Raw genomic sequence first — 17,627 nt, 5'->3', positions numbered from 1 at the left:
ATATGAAGCATACATAAATTTCCAGTCTAGACTTGAATCCCATTCTAAGAGATCTTACCATGCCTATGAAAATGTTCCAAAATTAAAAAAAAATCAAGACTTTTCTGTTCTCAAGTAGTTTGGATAAGGGATTGTCAACCCATATATACATTGATTTAATTAGCATCTAAGAAGACCCAGAGAAAAAGCTTTGAAAATTGAACTATTTGTCTGAGTCCTGTACGTGTTTACTGTCAGCCTTGTGAGAAGGAATGTGTGTTTGAAAGCCAGATGGTAACAGTCAGGTGGTGACTATGTGACCTTAGGCAAGATATTAACCTTTCTGAGCTTTGTTTTTCTCAATGAAAGTACTTTATAGAGACAGGGAGAAGCTCAAATGAGATGCTATATGTGAAAGTGTTTGTCACTGTTAACAGCTGCACAAATATTAATAATACAAGATATGTACATGACTTTCATAGTAATTTCTTCAAGCTTTCCCTGCTGTGAAAGAATCTGGAATTGTTAGTGATTTCTTTTTTCCCAATAATTCAGAAAATGGTAAAGGAAATGAGCTATGAAGAAGGCATGCACTTGGAAGCACTCACGTGGATAGGGGTGATCTGTACTTGATCCTTAAATATATTGCTTCAGTTTGGGAATATGCTTCCTTCTATAGGAAGACATTTAGCCAGCTAAAACAGTGTGAGCTTTGCAAACAGGCCAGTTTAGATCTTAGCTTTGTAACTTACCAGCTATGTATGTGACTTGGGTGGTTAATGAACTCTTCTGTGCTTCAGTTTCCTTACCAGCAGAATGAAGATAAAAGTGCTTTAAAATTCTTTTAAATATTTACGTATATGTGTGCATGTATGACAGGTGTGCGTAGGTGCTTGCAGAGGCCAAATGAGAGCGTCAGAACCCCTGGGCCTGGAGTCACCCAAAATGTGGGCAGGGAACTGAACTCTGGTCTTCTGGACGAGCAGGTGCTCTTAACCACTGAGCCACCTCTCCAGCCCCAAAGTGTCTCCTATCTTCTTTTTGTGATTAAACACATTCTCACAGGCGAGCATGCTAGGATAGCTAGCTGTCTTTGCTATCCTGACTTACCGTGTAAAGTTAGTAACTTGAAAATCATTTGGCTTGATGCATATCTTTTTAGAGACATAAATCCTCTGAGAAAGTTCCAAGAACTGTAATACATCCACACGTAAACCTAAACTATTCCAGCTTCACTGCTTTTTCTGTGCTAATTGGGGTTCATTGATTGGAGAACCAAAGGGGCAAGGGGTGGTAATGGAGCAGTGAGTAGGGAGTCATGCTGGCACCCTAAGTAACTCCAGCATTTCCTGGGCCTCTTGGAATGTGGCACATGGTCTATCTCCTGATGGAAGATGCTTCAGTTTCCTTTGGCTAGGAAATGGGACATTTTCTGTTCTTCTCAGCCTTCACATCTCCTCCCTTTGGATGGTGAGACCTTGGTTTTCAGGAAACATAGCTCCCAGTAAATATATTGATTTGTTTTTATCCAAAGTTATAGTTTAGGTTTCATTGTAAGAAAAACCTCTGTGTAAGTTGGGCCCTGGATATAACTCTAATGAAATGTCAACACAGGTGCTGAGAGGAGCATAACTTAATTTTTAATTAAGTATCGAAGGGCGGAGAGTAAACTTGTAATTTTAGCTACCTTTTAAAGTCAGAAAATGCATTTTAACTCATTTTTTATTAATGCAAATATGTATTTAGGGAAATTGGTTTTGGAATGATTTCATCTATGAAAATGGTGGCATAGAATGCTATTGTAATATCGAGTTTTTCTAAAGAAAAATTTTAAAATTTTAGACAAAGATTTGCTTCTGCTTGGCATCTAGCTCTGATTTCTTTTCTCCATCGCTGGCAAATGTGCAGAGGCAAGAGACCATCGCTGCTGCCTTTCAGTCCACTACCTCTGAGTCCCAAGAGCACAGATCTTCCTCCATAAAATGAGGAAAAGGAGATTATTTCTTTTCCTGCTGTCTGTATTAAAATGAGTATGGAAATGAAGGACAGGTCAGGCTGTCCCACCGGCTTTATTTCTTAATTAAAATAAATGGACAGGTTAGTAGGCAGTGAACTTCTCTGTTGAGGTGGGATCCTGTGATCCTTGAGTGCTGGGCAGGGTGGTGTGGTTAACCTGGTAGCTGGATGTTGGCATCATGGTCTTGTTCTACCACTCGGGAGGAGGCAGGATTTACTTCAGTTTTCAGACTATGGAACAAAAGCTGACAAAGGGAGTTTACTGGTGAGAAGTGGTGGAGGGAGGACCAATTATCTGCGGGGAAGAATACTCAAACTGTCTGGCCTGTCTTCTCTCACTTTGTTTAAACTGGCATGAGGAATCAGCCATTTGGATCTGGGACAACTGAGGGGAGAACTTGTGAATGAACTTCTAGGGGACAGTTAGCCATGTTATAAAAAGTGATGCAACAAAATGGCATTTAAGAGAGTCACTAGTGGGGCTGGAGAGATGGCTCAGTGGTTAAGAGCACTGGCTGCTTTTCCAGAGGACCTGGGTTAGGTTTGCAACACTCACATGGTGGCTCACAGCTGCCTGCAATTCCAATTCAATGGGATCTGGCACCCTCTTCTGGTGTCCACAGGTATTGCATGATATGGAAGCACATACATGCAGACAAAACACTCACATAAATAAAATAACAATAAAATTTTGTTTAAAAAAGAGAGTCATTAGGTTCTGTTTTACAAACTCAGAGAGGGAATTATTGGAACACAAAATCCCAAATGGCTGCATGAAATAACCACGTACGTATGGGAAACAAAAATAAGAATTCCATTATTTTCTGCACCTTGAGACTCCTTAAGGAATGTTTTAGTGGGAGGGAAGCACGATTTGTTCATTGGTTTCTCCCTCTTTTGGAAAGAATTTCAGGTGAACCATTTGGAATTTTAAATAAGGTCATGGTGCTGAAGAGAGCGTTTGGAGGGTGACTGTACTGGGGTGAACCCCTCTCTTTAAGACAGCATCTTCTCAGAGAAGTACCGCCTATTCGTTGAGTCAGAATGATTCCAGTGTTGGAGTACAGTTACTGTGAATTGTAGATGAGCCCCAGCCTACTCAGCTGAGAGTGTGGTCAATGATGGGTTAACAGGGAGAAAAAGGAAGAAGGGCATGGACTAGCAAGATGAAGAAGTTGCATCCTGGGGATGTGCGTGTGCATATGGAAGTGTAGAGGTGCCTGGAGGACTGCCCCCCACCCTCCCTGGAGTCCAACTTCAGAGCTTGGACTCCATTACCTAGGATGCTTAGTTTGAATTAATTTAGCTTCATATAAAGTGCCAGGAGTCTCAAGCTGGATTAGTATAATAAGCTGCTTTCAGAATGCCAGTTAGAATCGCCCACCGCTACCAGTGAGGAAACTAGTTCATCTTCGGTGGGCCTTGGGCAGCCTGGTTCACTGAAGATTAAAACAAACTTATGAAACTCAGGTTTTTTAACACTTAAATGAAGGTCATTTTTGAGTTCATCTATTGAGCCTTACCAAAGGGGACATGGGAATTTTGGTTACTAAAATTGTTTACATTTTCTGTGACTCAGCCAACCATTTGAATGATGAAAGTGAACCTTCCAAACTACCCAAGTTGAACAACTTTAAACAATTTAATGTCCATTCATCAACCAACAGAAATATTATAAAATAGTTTTAAAGAGAGTGAGGAAAAAAAGAGAGAGAGGCAGGAAGAATGGAAGGTGATGCAACCTATGCCTGTCACAGGGACATTTTTCCCATGCAATGTTTTTAATGTCTAACATTTGTTATGTAAATCTATGCACAGTCATTGGCAATATGATACTGTACAATAAAGTATGAAATAGTGGGTGCTAAAGTTTGCAATATAGTCTAATTTCCTTTCCCAAGTTTCTAATGATTTGTCTTCTGGAAAGTAGTTCTAAAACAAATTTCAGGATGGTATGCCTTGACAAAAATCCCTGACAAAACAAAGATTGCTCATGAAAAAGGAAGTTTCTGAAAATGACCTCTGTTTCATGATGGTGACATCGAGGGAAAAGCCCCCGCTTTCTGAGACCTGTGCTTATCTGACTAGTCTGATGGATCAAATTTATTGGTTTCATTTCCCTTAGGGGAAACAGCTAATGAGTTGAGAATGGCTAAAAAGGCCTGTGTCTGTTTTCCTTGTGGTTACCTGCTTTCAGCCTTCACAGGAACTAATCCTGTCCAGGAGAAACAAAAACAATCTACGGGAAATAGTAATCCATCATTGATTAGCCCATAGAATGTCTCTGTTAATTCATGAGCGATGCTGAGAGAGAACATATTCTATTACTGTTCTCTCCTTATGTAGAGTCTCACACCTGATCTGCAACTGACAGCCACTGGTCTGGCACAACTGGCAGGATACGCCCACCCCATCCCCAGGTGTCCTACAGTTATCAGAGTACACACCTTCTTCCATACTTTATACAATTGCTTAGACACTTCACCAGCAGCCTTGGTTTTCAGAGGGAAAAATAAAAACAATTAAAATGCATCATGGAATCCACAAAGCATATAGTGTGCATTACATTCCTCAACTGTTGCTTGGAATTTTGCATTTTAATTCAATACCAAGTGTGGCAGGAGGTATAACAAAGAGGTGAAATACCGGTTGGGTGTCCCAGAAGTTACGGTCGTTTCACACACCAAAATGTAAATTAAAGCACTTTTGAATATTTACAGGTATGCTGCAGAATTAAAGTTTACTCATCATGCGTTAAAAGAGCTGCTGAGGGGCTGGAGAGATGGCTCAGCAGTTAAGAACACTGACTGTTCTTGCAGAAGACCCGGGTTCGAATCCCAGCACCCATATGGCAGCTAACAACTGTCCATAACTCCAGTTCCAGGAGATCCGGCAGCCTCTTCTGTCCTCCGTGGGCATTGCACGACCCAGGTGCACTTACCTACATGCAGGCAATACACGCATACACATTAAAATAATAAATAAAATATAGTGCACTTACCTACATGCAGGCAATACACGCATACACATTAAAATAATAAAATATAAAAAACAAAAGAGCTGCTGAAGGTATTATGATGAAAATAGTCAGTACACACACACACACACACACACACACACACACTACACTTTCTAAGGTAACACACACCACACTTTCTGAGGTACACAGAGAAGCATGCTTAACAATGCATCCTTTGATTATGGGTTTCAAGATAGTAGAAAGCCGAGTGTAAGTGAGAGATAGGCTTTTGCTAACAGTTTCCCAGGGGACCCTGAGGTGCTAGCATGGAAAGTGTGGGCTGGTCTTCCCTTGGCTCCTGAGAGACATGTGTTAGCTTTCCCCATTGCCTTTAAGACTCAATCGTCCTTCTCAGGAAGGGAGCCCAAGTCATCTGAAGAAAGAAAAGTTATTGCAAACATTGGAGAGATAAGAAACAAATAGAAAACACTTTCATCTAATTCGATTTTGCCTTTGATGGAAAGCACCAATAGGATGTGCATAATATTTCAGTGTGTAACAGTAGCTCGATCTATTTCATCACCATCTGAGCCAAAAGGATGCTTGCTTTACAGTTTTCCTTTTCTTTCAGTGCTGTACATTAGGAGGAACCGAGAAGGCAGAAAGGGTTAGGCCTAGGGAAACGTATCTTCTTTCAAATAATCATAAGGTTTTAGGTTGTAATGAATATTCTTTCCTGTTGCTCCCTCCTGCCCAAATCCCGCATCCGGTTATGGAGGGCATGCGGCTGCTTCGCGCTCGGTTAAACCAGCAGGGCAGTGAAGCAAAAACCGAGAAGACAGAGCTGGGAAAGACAAACAGCATCTTGGAAATAGAAAACTCACACACGTGTATACTCTCAAATCTCCGTGTTAATGGTTTTTCTCAAACACATCAACACCAGTGATAATCCTCTACAACTAATTAATCTTTGTTTCAATTAATGCTGCTTAAGGGTCAGATAGAAGGGGGAGAAAGTAGATAGGGAAAAAAAAAAACATGTCTCCCAGTTAATGAAAGCAATGAAACAGATATGAAAACTTTACCTTTAAAAGTCAACGCAACTACTTGAAATTAAGTAAGGATTTAACTGTTTCCAAAGAGTGCTCTCATACTGAGCACCACATCTCCCTCACCATCAAATTGAAGCCATGATGCTTTATGGATTTTTGATGGTTAGGTGATTATTTTAGGGATTTCAGCATTTTTTGTTCTTTAAGGTTCCAAAGAGTAACTCCAGACTGTTCCCGCTAATTACAATTTGTGGACACAGATATTAAAGTGAGGTCATAAATCTGTTGAGAAGCCAGATTCTTTTATCATCATTACTTAACAGTCTGCATTTATGTTACTCTAAATAACAATTAAGAAAAAATCTTTAAACTTTGAAATTGAAACTTCCAACTAAAATAACCTAAATAAAGTTAGAATCCAACTTTGAAATTAAAGTTTTCAAGCATTTGTCCTAAAATTAAGAATGCAATGTTAATTTGCTTCAGTAAGTCTTTTCTATCCTACTTTATTCCATCCCTCTGTCACCAATCTCAAAATAGAGTCCAGCTAAAATTAATTTCTGAGTAACCTTGGATGCCTTTCCCTAGATAAATGAGCAAGTTTCCAAAATTCCAAGTGTAAACTCAATTTTGTGAGATCTCTGAGAAATGGGCCTGAGGATCCCTATGCACAGGGTTACATAGGCAAAAATACTTACTTGCTTCATAGACCAAGCCTGGGTAAGCATCTGTCAGAACTACTATTAATAACACATATGATTTGAGAATCTAGCACATCAGTGTCTATTTACCAATATGATAGAATTACCTGGAACACTAAAAGTAAAGGAATAGCTGGGCGTGGTGGCACACGCCTTTAATCCCAGCACTCGGGAGGCAGATGCAAGCAGATCTCTGTGAGTTCAAGGCCAGCCTGGTCTACATAGTGAGTTCCAGGACAGCTGGGACTACAGAGAGACCCTGTCTCAAAAAGACCCCCCCAAAAAAAAGTAAAGGAATATGCTGAGAATAACTTTATTAGTCTTCCAGTTGCCTGTGTATTCAGACAAAATGCATTAACCGTGTTCTTAGTCAACTAACTGAGTTATCATGAAGGAGGTTACCTTTTCAGTTCCTTCCTCTTTGAGACTGATGATGTCCAGGTCAAAATCCTTTCTCAAGCCATCAGTTTTATTGAAGGTGATACGTCCAGTCAAGCCATCCCACCGAGCCTGAGGGGCATAAGAGTGTGAGGTTACTGCTCAACCCTTATCACAGTCTTAAGAGAATCAACAATGCAAGGCCTCATAATTGTCCATTATCTGATGACTTGGGTGCATCATGAATTCCAAGCCACTGCTTTTGGTTCAATGACTCGAATGCAGAGCACTCCACTGTTTTATTAGCACTCATTATTTTACCAGCCCTAACATTTTAGCATTAGTCAGTCCTGTGGTAATCTAAATGGGCAGGAGGGAAAAAATTGCTGTAAAATAATTTGCTCATGAAGTAAAATGCCTAAGAGGTCATAGTGTTCTGTTTTCTGCGGCCAAAGTGAAATGCCTCCCTCCTCTTTCTTGCTCTGTGAAAAAGAAATGAACACATGATGCATCATTAATGTTATTGAATTTCTAGGGCGCTTATGATTTACAGCCCTTAGTGCTAGTTGGGTATTTTAGTTTCCTGTATTCCTATAGCACATTTCCACAAGCTTGATTTCTTTTAATAATTTTTTTATTTTTAAAGTAAGGTTCTCATATACTCCAGGTTGGCGTTGAACTTACTAGGAAGCCGAAGCCCCCCCTGAATTCCTTCCCTTCCTGCCTCAGCTTCCCAAGTACTAGGGTAAGAGGTGTATGCTGCCAGACTGGAAAAATATATTGTTATACAGCAGAAATTTATTCTCCCACAGTACTGGATATAAACTGTCAGCAGAGTGTTGATCTCTCTGTTAGCTCTTTGTTTTGAGGCCATAGCTTAGTTTCTCCTCTATGGTGGACACATTGCCTCCTCCTCCTCTGCTGTTTGTGTGGTCTTCCTCTCTTCAAGGACACCCATGACTGTATTTAAAGCATGGATGATTCTGGATTATCCACTCATCTCAACATCTTAAGTTTAATCACATAGCTGAGTCTGGGTTTTGTTATATAAGGTAACATTTACAGATTCTGGGGATTTAGTTATTTTTATTTTATGTGTATGAGTGTATTACCTGCATGTGTGTAAGTACAGCAATGTTCCTGAAGGCCAGAAGGGGGCATCAGATAAGCTGGAACTGGAGTTACAGATGGTTATTAACTGCCATGTGGGTACTGAGAATTGAACCTGGGTCCTCTGGAAGAGCAGCCAGTGCTCTTAACTGCTGAGCCATCTCTCTAGCCCCCATACTAATGGATTTTTAATAGGATCAATGATATAAAAGGATAAAGTGCTTACGGTATCACTGTCCTAATTTAATTTCTATTGCTGTGATAAAGCACTCTGACCAAAACCAACTTAGGGAAGAAAGGGTTTACTTGGTTTGACATGACCAATCACAGTTCATCATTGAGGGAAGCCAGGGTAGGAACTCAAGGAAGGTTCTTGGATGCAGGAATTGAATCAGGAACTATAGCAGAGACCAAGGCAAGGCCATAGGCCTACCTGCCAAAGAGCAGCACAAACCAAAGTAGGATGGGCTGTCCCATGTCCCTCCACAGTCAAGAAAATGCCTCACAGACATGCCCACAGGCTAATCCAATAGAGGAAATTCCCCAGTGATGTTCCCTCTTTCTGAGTATGTGAAGTTGACAACTGAAGTTAACCTAGCACAATTCCATGTCTTTTTAAAAATTTAATTTCTTGAGAATTTCTGACATGAGTATTGTATTTGGGTCATTCTCTTTCCCTCTTCTGATCTTTCATTCCTACCAACTCCCTCTCAAATTCAAGGCCTCTTTTTCATTTACTATTGCTGCATATGCACATGTATGTTTGTGTATGTATACATACATATATATTATACACACAGCCTGAGTACATTTAGTGTTACTCATATGTACACATGTTTAGGGCTGATCATTTGGGATTAGATAATCCATAAGAGGCTCATTCCTAGAGACTCTCCCTCTCTCAGCACATATTAATTGCTGGTAACTCTTCATCTAGGGGTAGGACCTTGTGAAGTGTCCTCCATCCCTGTTGGCACATTGACGCAGTCATTATGCGGGTCCTGTTCAGGCAACCCTATTGCTAAGATTTCATGGGTGCAGGTTCCCTGTCATGTCTGTCTCACAGCAGACGCAGAATCGACATCGTTTGAGAGAGCCTTATTCCACTTACTACAGGTATCAACATGATTTTAGGAAGAAAAAAATCACAGTTATCTTCACCTTTGGTGATTTCATTAAATAATAAAGGGTCGTTCTCAGGTCTCAGGGCTTTGGTGGGGTTTAGTCACCTGGTTTATTTGAATTTCACTTATAAATGAACATAAAAGAAACTCAGGTCTCTGACTTGTAGAGACTGTAAAGACCCTGAAGTTTGGTACTATGTGTGAAGCTGTTTGTGTACTGTTTCTCTATTCAGCACAGCTCTGCATCTGGCCAACAGGCAGAGCAATGTGGCAGAGAGAACGTGAGCTTTCCATAGACTGGCTTTGAACCTAGAAAAGTGTGACTCCAGGCAAGTTATCTATCCTGAACCCAGATTATCTCAGATTTCAGTGATTTTATGAGGATTAAACGGCACCCAACACAACTAATCCATTGAAACAATCTTAAATTTTAACAAGTATTTTTCATTTAGCTCTTACTTTTTTTTCTTAATTTCATGACCCTAGAATGGGGATTTCATTGCTTACAGATCAGGATTCACATGTCTACTCTTACTGGTCCCCACTATGTTTTATTGTAGAAATCACTATCAGATTCACTCTCTCAATTTTCATATTCACATGACCTCCCCTAGTGTATACAGTATAGAATGCATTGATGATACCTGCAAATTGGTCTCAACCTTGGCTTTACATTGGAGGCTGACATGATTCATTTTGTGTGTACTTGACTAGTCCACAGGATGCTCAGGTAAGTAGCTTGTCGTTGTTGCTGGGTTTGCCTGTTAACATGTTTGCAAGAAAGTCACATTGGAAAGAGTCTGTTGCATGTATTTCTTTCACTATTAACTCATTTGAAAATCTTAGGTATTACGGGTCATTTCTGTGTTAGGGACTTTGCTGAGACTAAAGCATCCAGCACTACACAGCTTCATCAGACTTAGCACATTAATGTCTTACAGCGAGACCCAAAAAGTGTGAGGATAAGGATTTGCCCAGCATAATGAAGAAAATGGTCTGAAAAAAGCTGTCCTAAATACATGGAAAGAAAGAGTCAGAAAAATATTACGAGAGACATGAAAGCCTGAACTTTCAAAGGATAAGAAACTAACCAAGAAAAGACCCACAACCTGTGTAAAGGCAGGACATGAGGAATAAGCTATACGTTTACATAGGTCTGTATCATATAGGGAATGGAATGGTAAGGGATGAGTCCGGGAAGGCAGGCTATGAATCAAGCTAGTTTGCTTGGACATTACAGATATTTGGAAGTCACTGGAAGGTTTTACTATAGCAGTTTCACAGTCAGATGTGTGTTATAGTGAGGTTAATTTAGCAGAATTACTGGGATTACTTCCAGTAGATCAAGGACATGTGTAGGGGAATCGACAGTAGGTAGCTCTCACAGAATAACATTGAGGGAATCAGCTCATATGCCCACATATGAACAGAGGGACAGCACAGCTCTTCATCTCCTCACCTGCTAACTTGCACATTATTAAATATTAATCAATGTCGTTCCATAGAAAGATGGACAGGGTTGGATAGAATGTTAGCACATCATTCTAAAATCAGGAGTCCAGATAGTTAACCAATGTGATCTAAATGGAATGGATATCATGACAGAAGTACACACATGTCATCATTTGCTAGAAGTTAAATTAATGTTAGGAAATGAGATTAGACAAGAAAAGACTCCAAGTTTCTTCTCTGAATGCTCTTGTGGCAAACTGGATGGGAATTGATAAAAGTTCCATGACACATAAAAAGAATTGCTTCTTCAGATCCTAGAGCTTAATTCCCAGAGCAGTCCATAATAGCAAACACAGCATCAGCCTCAACATGAGGTGACTTTGTCTTCATCTCTGGCCCCACTGGTGAGCCTACCAGGCTCTAATGGATAGTTATAATCCAGTGCTCACACAGGTGGCCTTGGTTAAAGTAAAAGGTTGCAAAATCAAGGAACTGGTAGGGAGGAAGGGTATTGATAGGAATCAGAAATGAAAGAATGGGAAAGAATAATTAGAATGCATTATGTAATGTCTGAAATTGTCAAACGACAAAATTATTAACAAAAATCAAAACTTAAAAAGTGAGATGACATATTTTTACAGTCAATAGTAACATCTGTTGTTACTATTACTATCTCACTGGCTGAGATACAGTGAGCAAGTCTCTCTAACATGACAAAAGAAAAGACTTCCTCTTGTGTCTATCTGGGTACTTCCTGGTATCACAACCCCCCAACCCCATAACATCTCAATCTTACTTTTGTACTGTGGTCACCACCTTCCTGTAAAGGCTTTGAGGGAATAAGAACTGCAAAATAAGCCACAGTATTAGGGTGACTACATATGCCTGGGAGCTGAGAGCAGGTTGTGTTAAAGTCTGGTTCACTGGAAATCCTTACTGTGTTAAGGGTTTGGGTTAAGTTCATTTTGGACAATGTGTAGTTCTCACTGTCCTTCTGATCCATTTGGATGGAGGTGGTTATCTTCATTAAGTTCTGCAAAGTTTTTGGAAAGCTTTTTCCTCAAGGCAGTTTTCTTTTATGGAGGTCATGTTGTGAATCAATTTAGTACATTGTGCGGAATTTATTGGGCTCTCTGAAAATGTAAAGAAATGACAGCATTTACCTTTTGATGTAGCATATAGCTCATGGCATGGTCTTAAAACTCAGATCAGAATCCAATTTCATTTCCACAGAGTGTGTCTGTTGTGTGGCTTTGTTTGGAACCTGTTGCACTGATTTGACTCCTGAACTTAGTGTTCCAATCACTGTGGCAGAGTAATTCCCACTTGGTGCTTTTGCTGTGCATCCAAGTGACCAAAAAGTTCCCTTTTCATGCTCTGACAATGCTTCCTTCCTGGCTTCAAATATCTATAAAGACTCCCTGCCTGGTTCTTCATTGAACTGTATCTTCTAACCTTCAAAATCATTACTGTCACAATTACACATCTTCCTGGATCTGGTCCCTACATATGTTGTATTTTTATATACACTCGTTGGATATTTTTTGCCAACTAATTGCTGGTAAGAATTTATTAATTATAGACTGAACTATTGATTAGGGTGAACATGCAATGACTAATTTCTGTATGTCATAAATAAGACCCATAAGGATCCACTTTCTGAAACAGGGCTGAAGCATATACAGTTTAGATAATGGCATACAATTATATTATTCATGATTATAGTTTGCTTGTCTTATGTAGAAGCATTTGCTGAGGGCACAATTATATTATACTTAACTGAAAACAATACTTATACAATTGTCCCTATTTTAGGAAATAGCTTTAATGTCTATCCTGTAGGTCTTTTGACAATTACTGTTTAATTTAAGCTAAATCAAATATTGTGTTTGCTTTTATTCTTTTGGACACACCATTTAATGGGCAAAAGATAATCAAAAAGTGAGAGGAAAAACAAGAAAAGATTTTTAGCCATTATGATTTCTTTATATGGTATTTTTTCTCAATAAATTATTAGTTGTTCAAATTTAAATACATATAGGTATACACACATATATGTATAATTTGGGGGAGAGTAAGTGGATAGCACCTAACTTTGGTCTTTCATGATAGAAAATTATAAATACTGATTAATTACAGTGAGTACTTTCATGAATTTTTTTCCTAAAGGGAATTTGAATATGTAAAAGATCTTAAATCCTTCCCTAGAATTTTTCTTGGCACAGCCATTCTCCTATGCTGTGATGAATACATTATTTACTATAGAAGGACATAATTTTTTTTATTTGAGAGTAGAATGTTCTTTTGTAGGGGACATGGACTTTGAACAACAATAGTTTCCAATTTTTTTTCATTTTAATGTTAGAAACTACACTTTCTTCTATGAGTAGTGGGAATATAGGGCTCATGGCAAACTCAAAGGTTAACTTCATTAAATCTAGGGGAAAAAAAGCATGTGTGTGTGTGTGTGTGTATTTGTGTGCATGTGAATGTGTGTTCATGTGGGTGCTTGTGAGTGTGCAGGTGCTCATGCACCTATGCATACATGCTTGTGGAGGCCAAAGGTCAACCTCAGGTGTTCTTACTCAAGTGCTGTCCATCTCATTAGTTTGAGACAGGATCTTTCATTTGGCCTGGAGCTTGATCAGGCAAGGCTGTCTGTCCAGAGAACCCCAGGGATCCATCTGTGTACACCTCCCCTGTATTACAAGAGCATACCACCATTCCTGACATTTACTTATTCTGATTCTCTATGCAGAATGGCTGTGTCAGGAAACATTCTAGGGAAGGATTTAGGAGATATCTATCTATCTATCTATCTATCTATCTATCTATATATATATATATTCAAATTCCATTTAAGAACGAATTGTATGAAAGCACTCACTTAAATGAATTGGTCTTTATAATTGTCTATTATGCCTATCATTTCTAAACAACTATTATATTTGTTAATAAAACTGACCATATTTTGAGATAAATAAAGCAAAAAATAAAAAAATAAAGACATGAGCCAATGACACCAGATGCCTTCAAGGATGATTTGAAGCTCCAGGGAAATCTAGCGTTATTTAACTTACTATTAAATTGGGTCTGGAGTCTATGAACTCACATGTTAATTTGTAGGTATTCTAGTTAGTAAATCAGATGACTACAAAGGCTGTAATTTTACTGCCATAGGACATGGGTAATTCTCTCCTTCCTGATGACTTCTGAAACAATCACTTCGGTGCCATTTTGCTGTTCTGGTTATTCATCTTCAACACTTCCTTCCTTCCTCCGAAGAGGACTAGTATGTAGCTGCTTTCAAATCATCCTTGACTGTGTTAGAGATTGCCCCATTAAGGCAGCCAAAGCCACTCACCCAATGGAGCCACCTGTGTGGGTCATTTAAACTTAGGCATCTTTTTAAATTTTATTTTTTATTTTAACGTGGGCATCTTTTTATATTTTTCCTCAACCTGGAACATAGCCCAAGCATTTACTTATTCTGATTCTCCAGGAGGATTGCTTTTCTTTCTTCTCTCTACTCTTTCTTCTTTTGATTATATGTTCTGATTCTGATTTTTTTGGGTCAAATCTGTCAGTTCAAAATGATCTTGTCTAACTTCCTGGCTTGACTCATTTTTCCTCTGAAACTGGGTTTAGGGAGTTATGTCTGGTCTCAGGTCACTGGCCACCTGCACTGACAGTCCAGAGGGCACTTTGTGTCTCAGAAGCCCCAGGTTTATCATATAAACAGTTGTATATGGTAGTGGGTACTTGATTACTGGGATAGCCACAATAACACAGACAGGAGAACTCTCTCTCTCTCTCTCTCTCTCTCTCTCTCTCACACACACACACACACACACACACACACACATACGGGAGTATCTGTTCATCACACGGTCAAGGAATTATTCACAGTTGGCAGGAATGATTGAAAATTTTCAACTTTTTTTCATGTGTTGATCTCTGAAAGAACTAAAACTTATATATATATATATATATATATATAGTGTTAGTTAGTCTTTATCTGAGCAAGACTATGCCTCAGATTGGCTAGAAAAGGAAGCTACCTTAATATACCTCGTAACAAAGGTGTCACTGAAAATAACAAAAGTCCTTTCTATAAAAGAAAGGGTTTTGAAAATAAAATCAGATATTACGTTTGAAATTTCCTCATAGAAATTACCTTTTTGTGGGCTTGGTAGCAGGTTGAAACAATAGCTCCAACTTTGCTGCCTGGACTCACAGTGGTTTATGTAGTTAATTAACATCTTTTGCTCCCATGTGAATTAATCAAGCCCAAACACAATGACACCAGACTTCCTGTTATATAAATAATCTTCAGGCATTATTTATGATATAACAAGAGACATTTGAATTATCCAAACCTTCAAAATAAAGCAAAAGCATGACTCCATGTTCTTCCAACATCCTGTGGGACTATTGTCTAATAGCCTCATCTATGAATGATTTCATTCTCTAGAGGTTTATACTTTTATTTGTTTTGCTATTTTCTATTGTTGAGGGTCAAGACTATGAAATTACATGTTAAGTTATAGATTGTTTTTTGTCCAAGTAATTCATTTCTGAAGGTTGTGGTTTTATTGCCCTGTAGAAAAAGAACCAGTTTTGACTCAAGCTCAACGGGCTCTTGGCAGGTAGTGTCTTCTGGTGGACAGGCTATCGCCACTACTTCTCTCGTTCTGTGAACCAGCTTTAGTGTCTAGCTGCTCCCATCGCTAAGGAGATTTGGAGCACAGCCATACTCTGTATTTACATGAGAGTCATGTCGATAATTTTGGCAGATGCGGAGGAATACACATGCATTGTCTTATGTGACCTTTACAGATGATCCAGACGGACAAGTCCTGTAGTCAGTAAGAGCTCCTGGAGGAATTCAGAACCAGACTGTCCATGCTTTTCCCTTCCATCACGTTGCATTCCCAAGGATGAGGTCACGAGAAAGACACACACAAAAAAGGCTTCTTTTCCTCATTCTGCATCTTCGCTATGGATTTCACATGTGTCATGAGGGGGATAGAGTGATCTCTAGCCAAATATGGAAAGAAGAAATAAACGAATAATTGTGGGTCATAACTAAATCCTGACATATCATTAGCTCAGTGGCATATTTGATGGGCTCATCGTAGATGGTAAGAGAACACTCAGGGAGACAAAGGCTTCTGCTCTTCAGGATCCCATTGCTCAGTTTCTTTGCCTCATCTTGCACAGACTAGCCTGTAGAGAAAGATAAGGCCACAAAGCTAGAGTGTGTCATTTGCATGAGGAGAATCCAAGGAGCCTCTTTTGTGCAGTCCTTTTCATTAGGGTCCTGTGTTTGGGCACTGGAATTCAATTCAGTAGTCTAATTACCGTTGCAAAGGGAAATTCTGGAAACTGTGTCTGAACTCTTGATCCTAATGCCAGCGTGGCTGAACGACTCCTAATTTTCCCACTAGACTGCTTCTCACTGCCTTTCAGAACCTCATTTGCTTGCCAGTCACTGGATAAAAGGGGCTCCAGACTGTCTTACTTTGGGGGTTTTGGTTTCGAATTGAGTTGTATGTTTCTGTTCAGAGAACTTTACCATAAATGTTGGTAACTTTTGACAACTTAAAATTTAATTGCAGGGCTGCAAAGCACGTTAAAGTCCTTTCTCTCTAGTCACACAAGCATGATTCCATTAATATGTTTTCTTGTGCATACCCCAGGCTTTCTTCTCCTCCCCATTTTTATTTTAACAGGTTCAAGATAACTTCTTTTCCATTGTTCTGAGATTCGTGTAAGGAACCTCACACTGGCGATTTGACAGACTAATTTTTAAAAGTTAGGTGGGACATAGGAATTTTTCAGGTAAAACAGGAAGATTTAATAAAAATGGAATGTTTTTTATCCTTAACCCTCCTTATCACACTGTATTGAGAAATTAAACAAAACAAGATAGAACAAAATGAAACAGAAGACCAAAGAAACTGCTAGTGGGCAGCTCGTTGATTTTCACACATTGTTCACAAACAAGGTTTAGTCATAAATTTGGCATTGTAAGCAAGATATTTTTCAATGTAATGATATTCAGTTTTAATTATTATAAACTTGAAATGTGATCATGGTGTACCAGAGAGTTTGATTTTGGAATCTAATGATGTAAGTTCAAATGTTGACCTTTGCTTTGATTTCCTAGGTGACTCTGGGCAAATTACTTAACTTCTTCAACATTTATTTGCAGAAATGAGCACTGTCTTCAGCTAGACATTGTAAAGATAATGATATATAAAGCTTCAAAATGTTTAACAAAGTACTATTCACATGGAAGCTCAATAAAATCCAGCTTGCTTGTTTTCTAAATCCATTTAAGATTTCCTTTGTGCTCCTCGCTGATGCCTGGCTATTCACAGGACAGCTCATACTGAACTTTGCTCCATCTCCAAGGCTTTTTCATGCTGCTTAGCAGAGGAACACAAACTGCCCTCCTGCATCACTGGTTATGTTAATGTAGTGCCTCCCATCCTTTAAATCATCACGTCTCTTGATGCTAGTTTGAGGTAGAAAGCAAGGATCTAAACTAAGCAAACACTTTAACTCAGTTTGACGAAGAAGTCCTCACACCACACTCCAAGAACAAGAATCATTGAAATATAGTTTGAAGCTTGTCAACCCCACAGAACCAATATTAATTGTCTGTGTTTGTAGAATAGTGCCATCAAACAGATATCAATCAGCTCTTAAGTACAGAGTTTGATTCTAGTTCCAAAGGAGCTCATAATGATAACTAAGCCATTCTTTTTTCTCTGTTTCTCCCTCACTTTCCCCCCTTCCTTCCTCTCCCTCTTCACTCTCATTACCCATCAATCATCCATCCATCCAT

At 39.1% G+C, this 17,627-nt stretch overlaps 1 protein-coding gene across 6 annotated transcripts in view; it reads right to left on the bottom strand.

The window, feature by feature from the left end:
• Grik1 (glutamate ionotropic receptor kainate type subunit 1) overlaps window positions 1-17,627 on the bottom strand; it is a 429,122-nt gene that overhangs the window by 54,791 nt on the left and 356,704 nt on the right. For 4 of the 6 annotated variants that reach the window (XM_008836016.2, XM_008836018.3, XM_008836020.1 and 1 more), the window contains exons 8-9: window positions 7,110-7,217; window positions 4,443-4,487 (exon numbers count right to left, since the gene is read on the bottom strand). In XM_008836016.2, coding sequence (XP_008834238.1) covers window positions 4,443-4,487; window positions 7,110-7,217 — 153 coding nt within the window. The remainder of the gene's footprint in view (window positions 1-4,442; window positions 4,488-7,109; window positions 7,218-17,627) is intronic. The other 2 variants (XM_008836017.1, XM_008836019.2) reach the window with 1 other exon arrangement.

Source organism: Nannospalax galili, unplaced genomic scaffold (assembly GCF_000622305.1).
Source record: "Nannospalax galili isolate Female #2095 unplaced genomic scaffold, S.galili_v1.0 scaffold136, whole genome shotgun sequence".
Classification (NCBI taxonomy): Eukaryota; Metazoa; Chordata; class Mammalia; order Rodentia; family Spalacidae; genus Nannospalax; species Nannospalax galili.
Note: the sequence above shows the minus strand (reverse complement) of the source record. Positions and strands in the feature narration are given on the sequence as shown.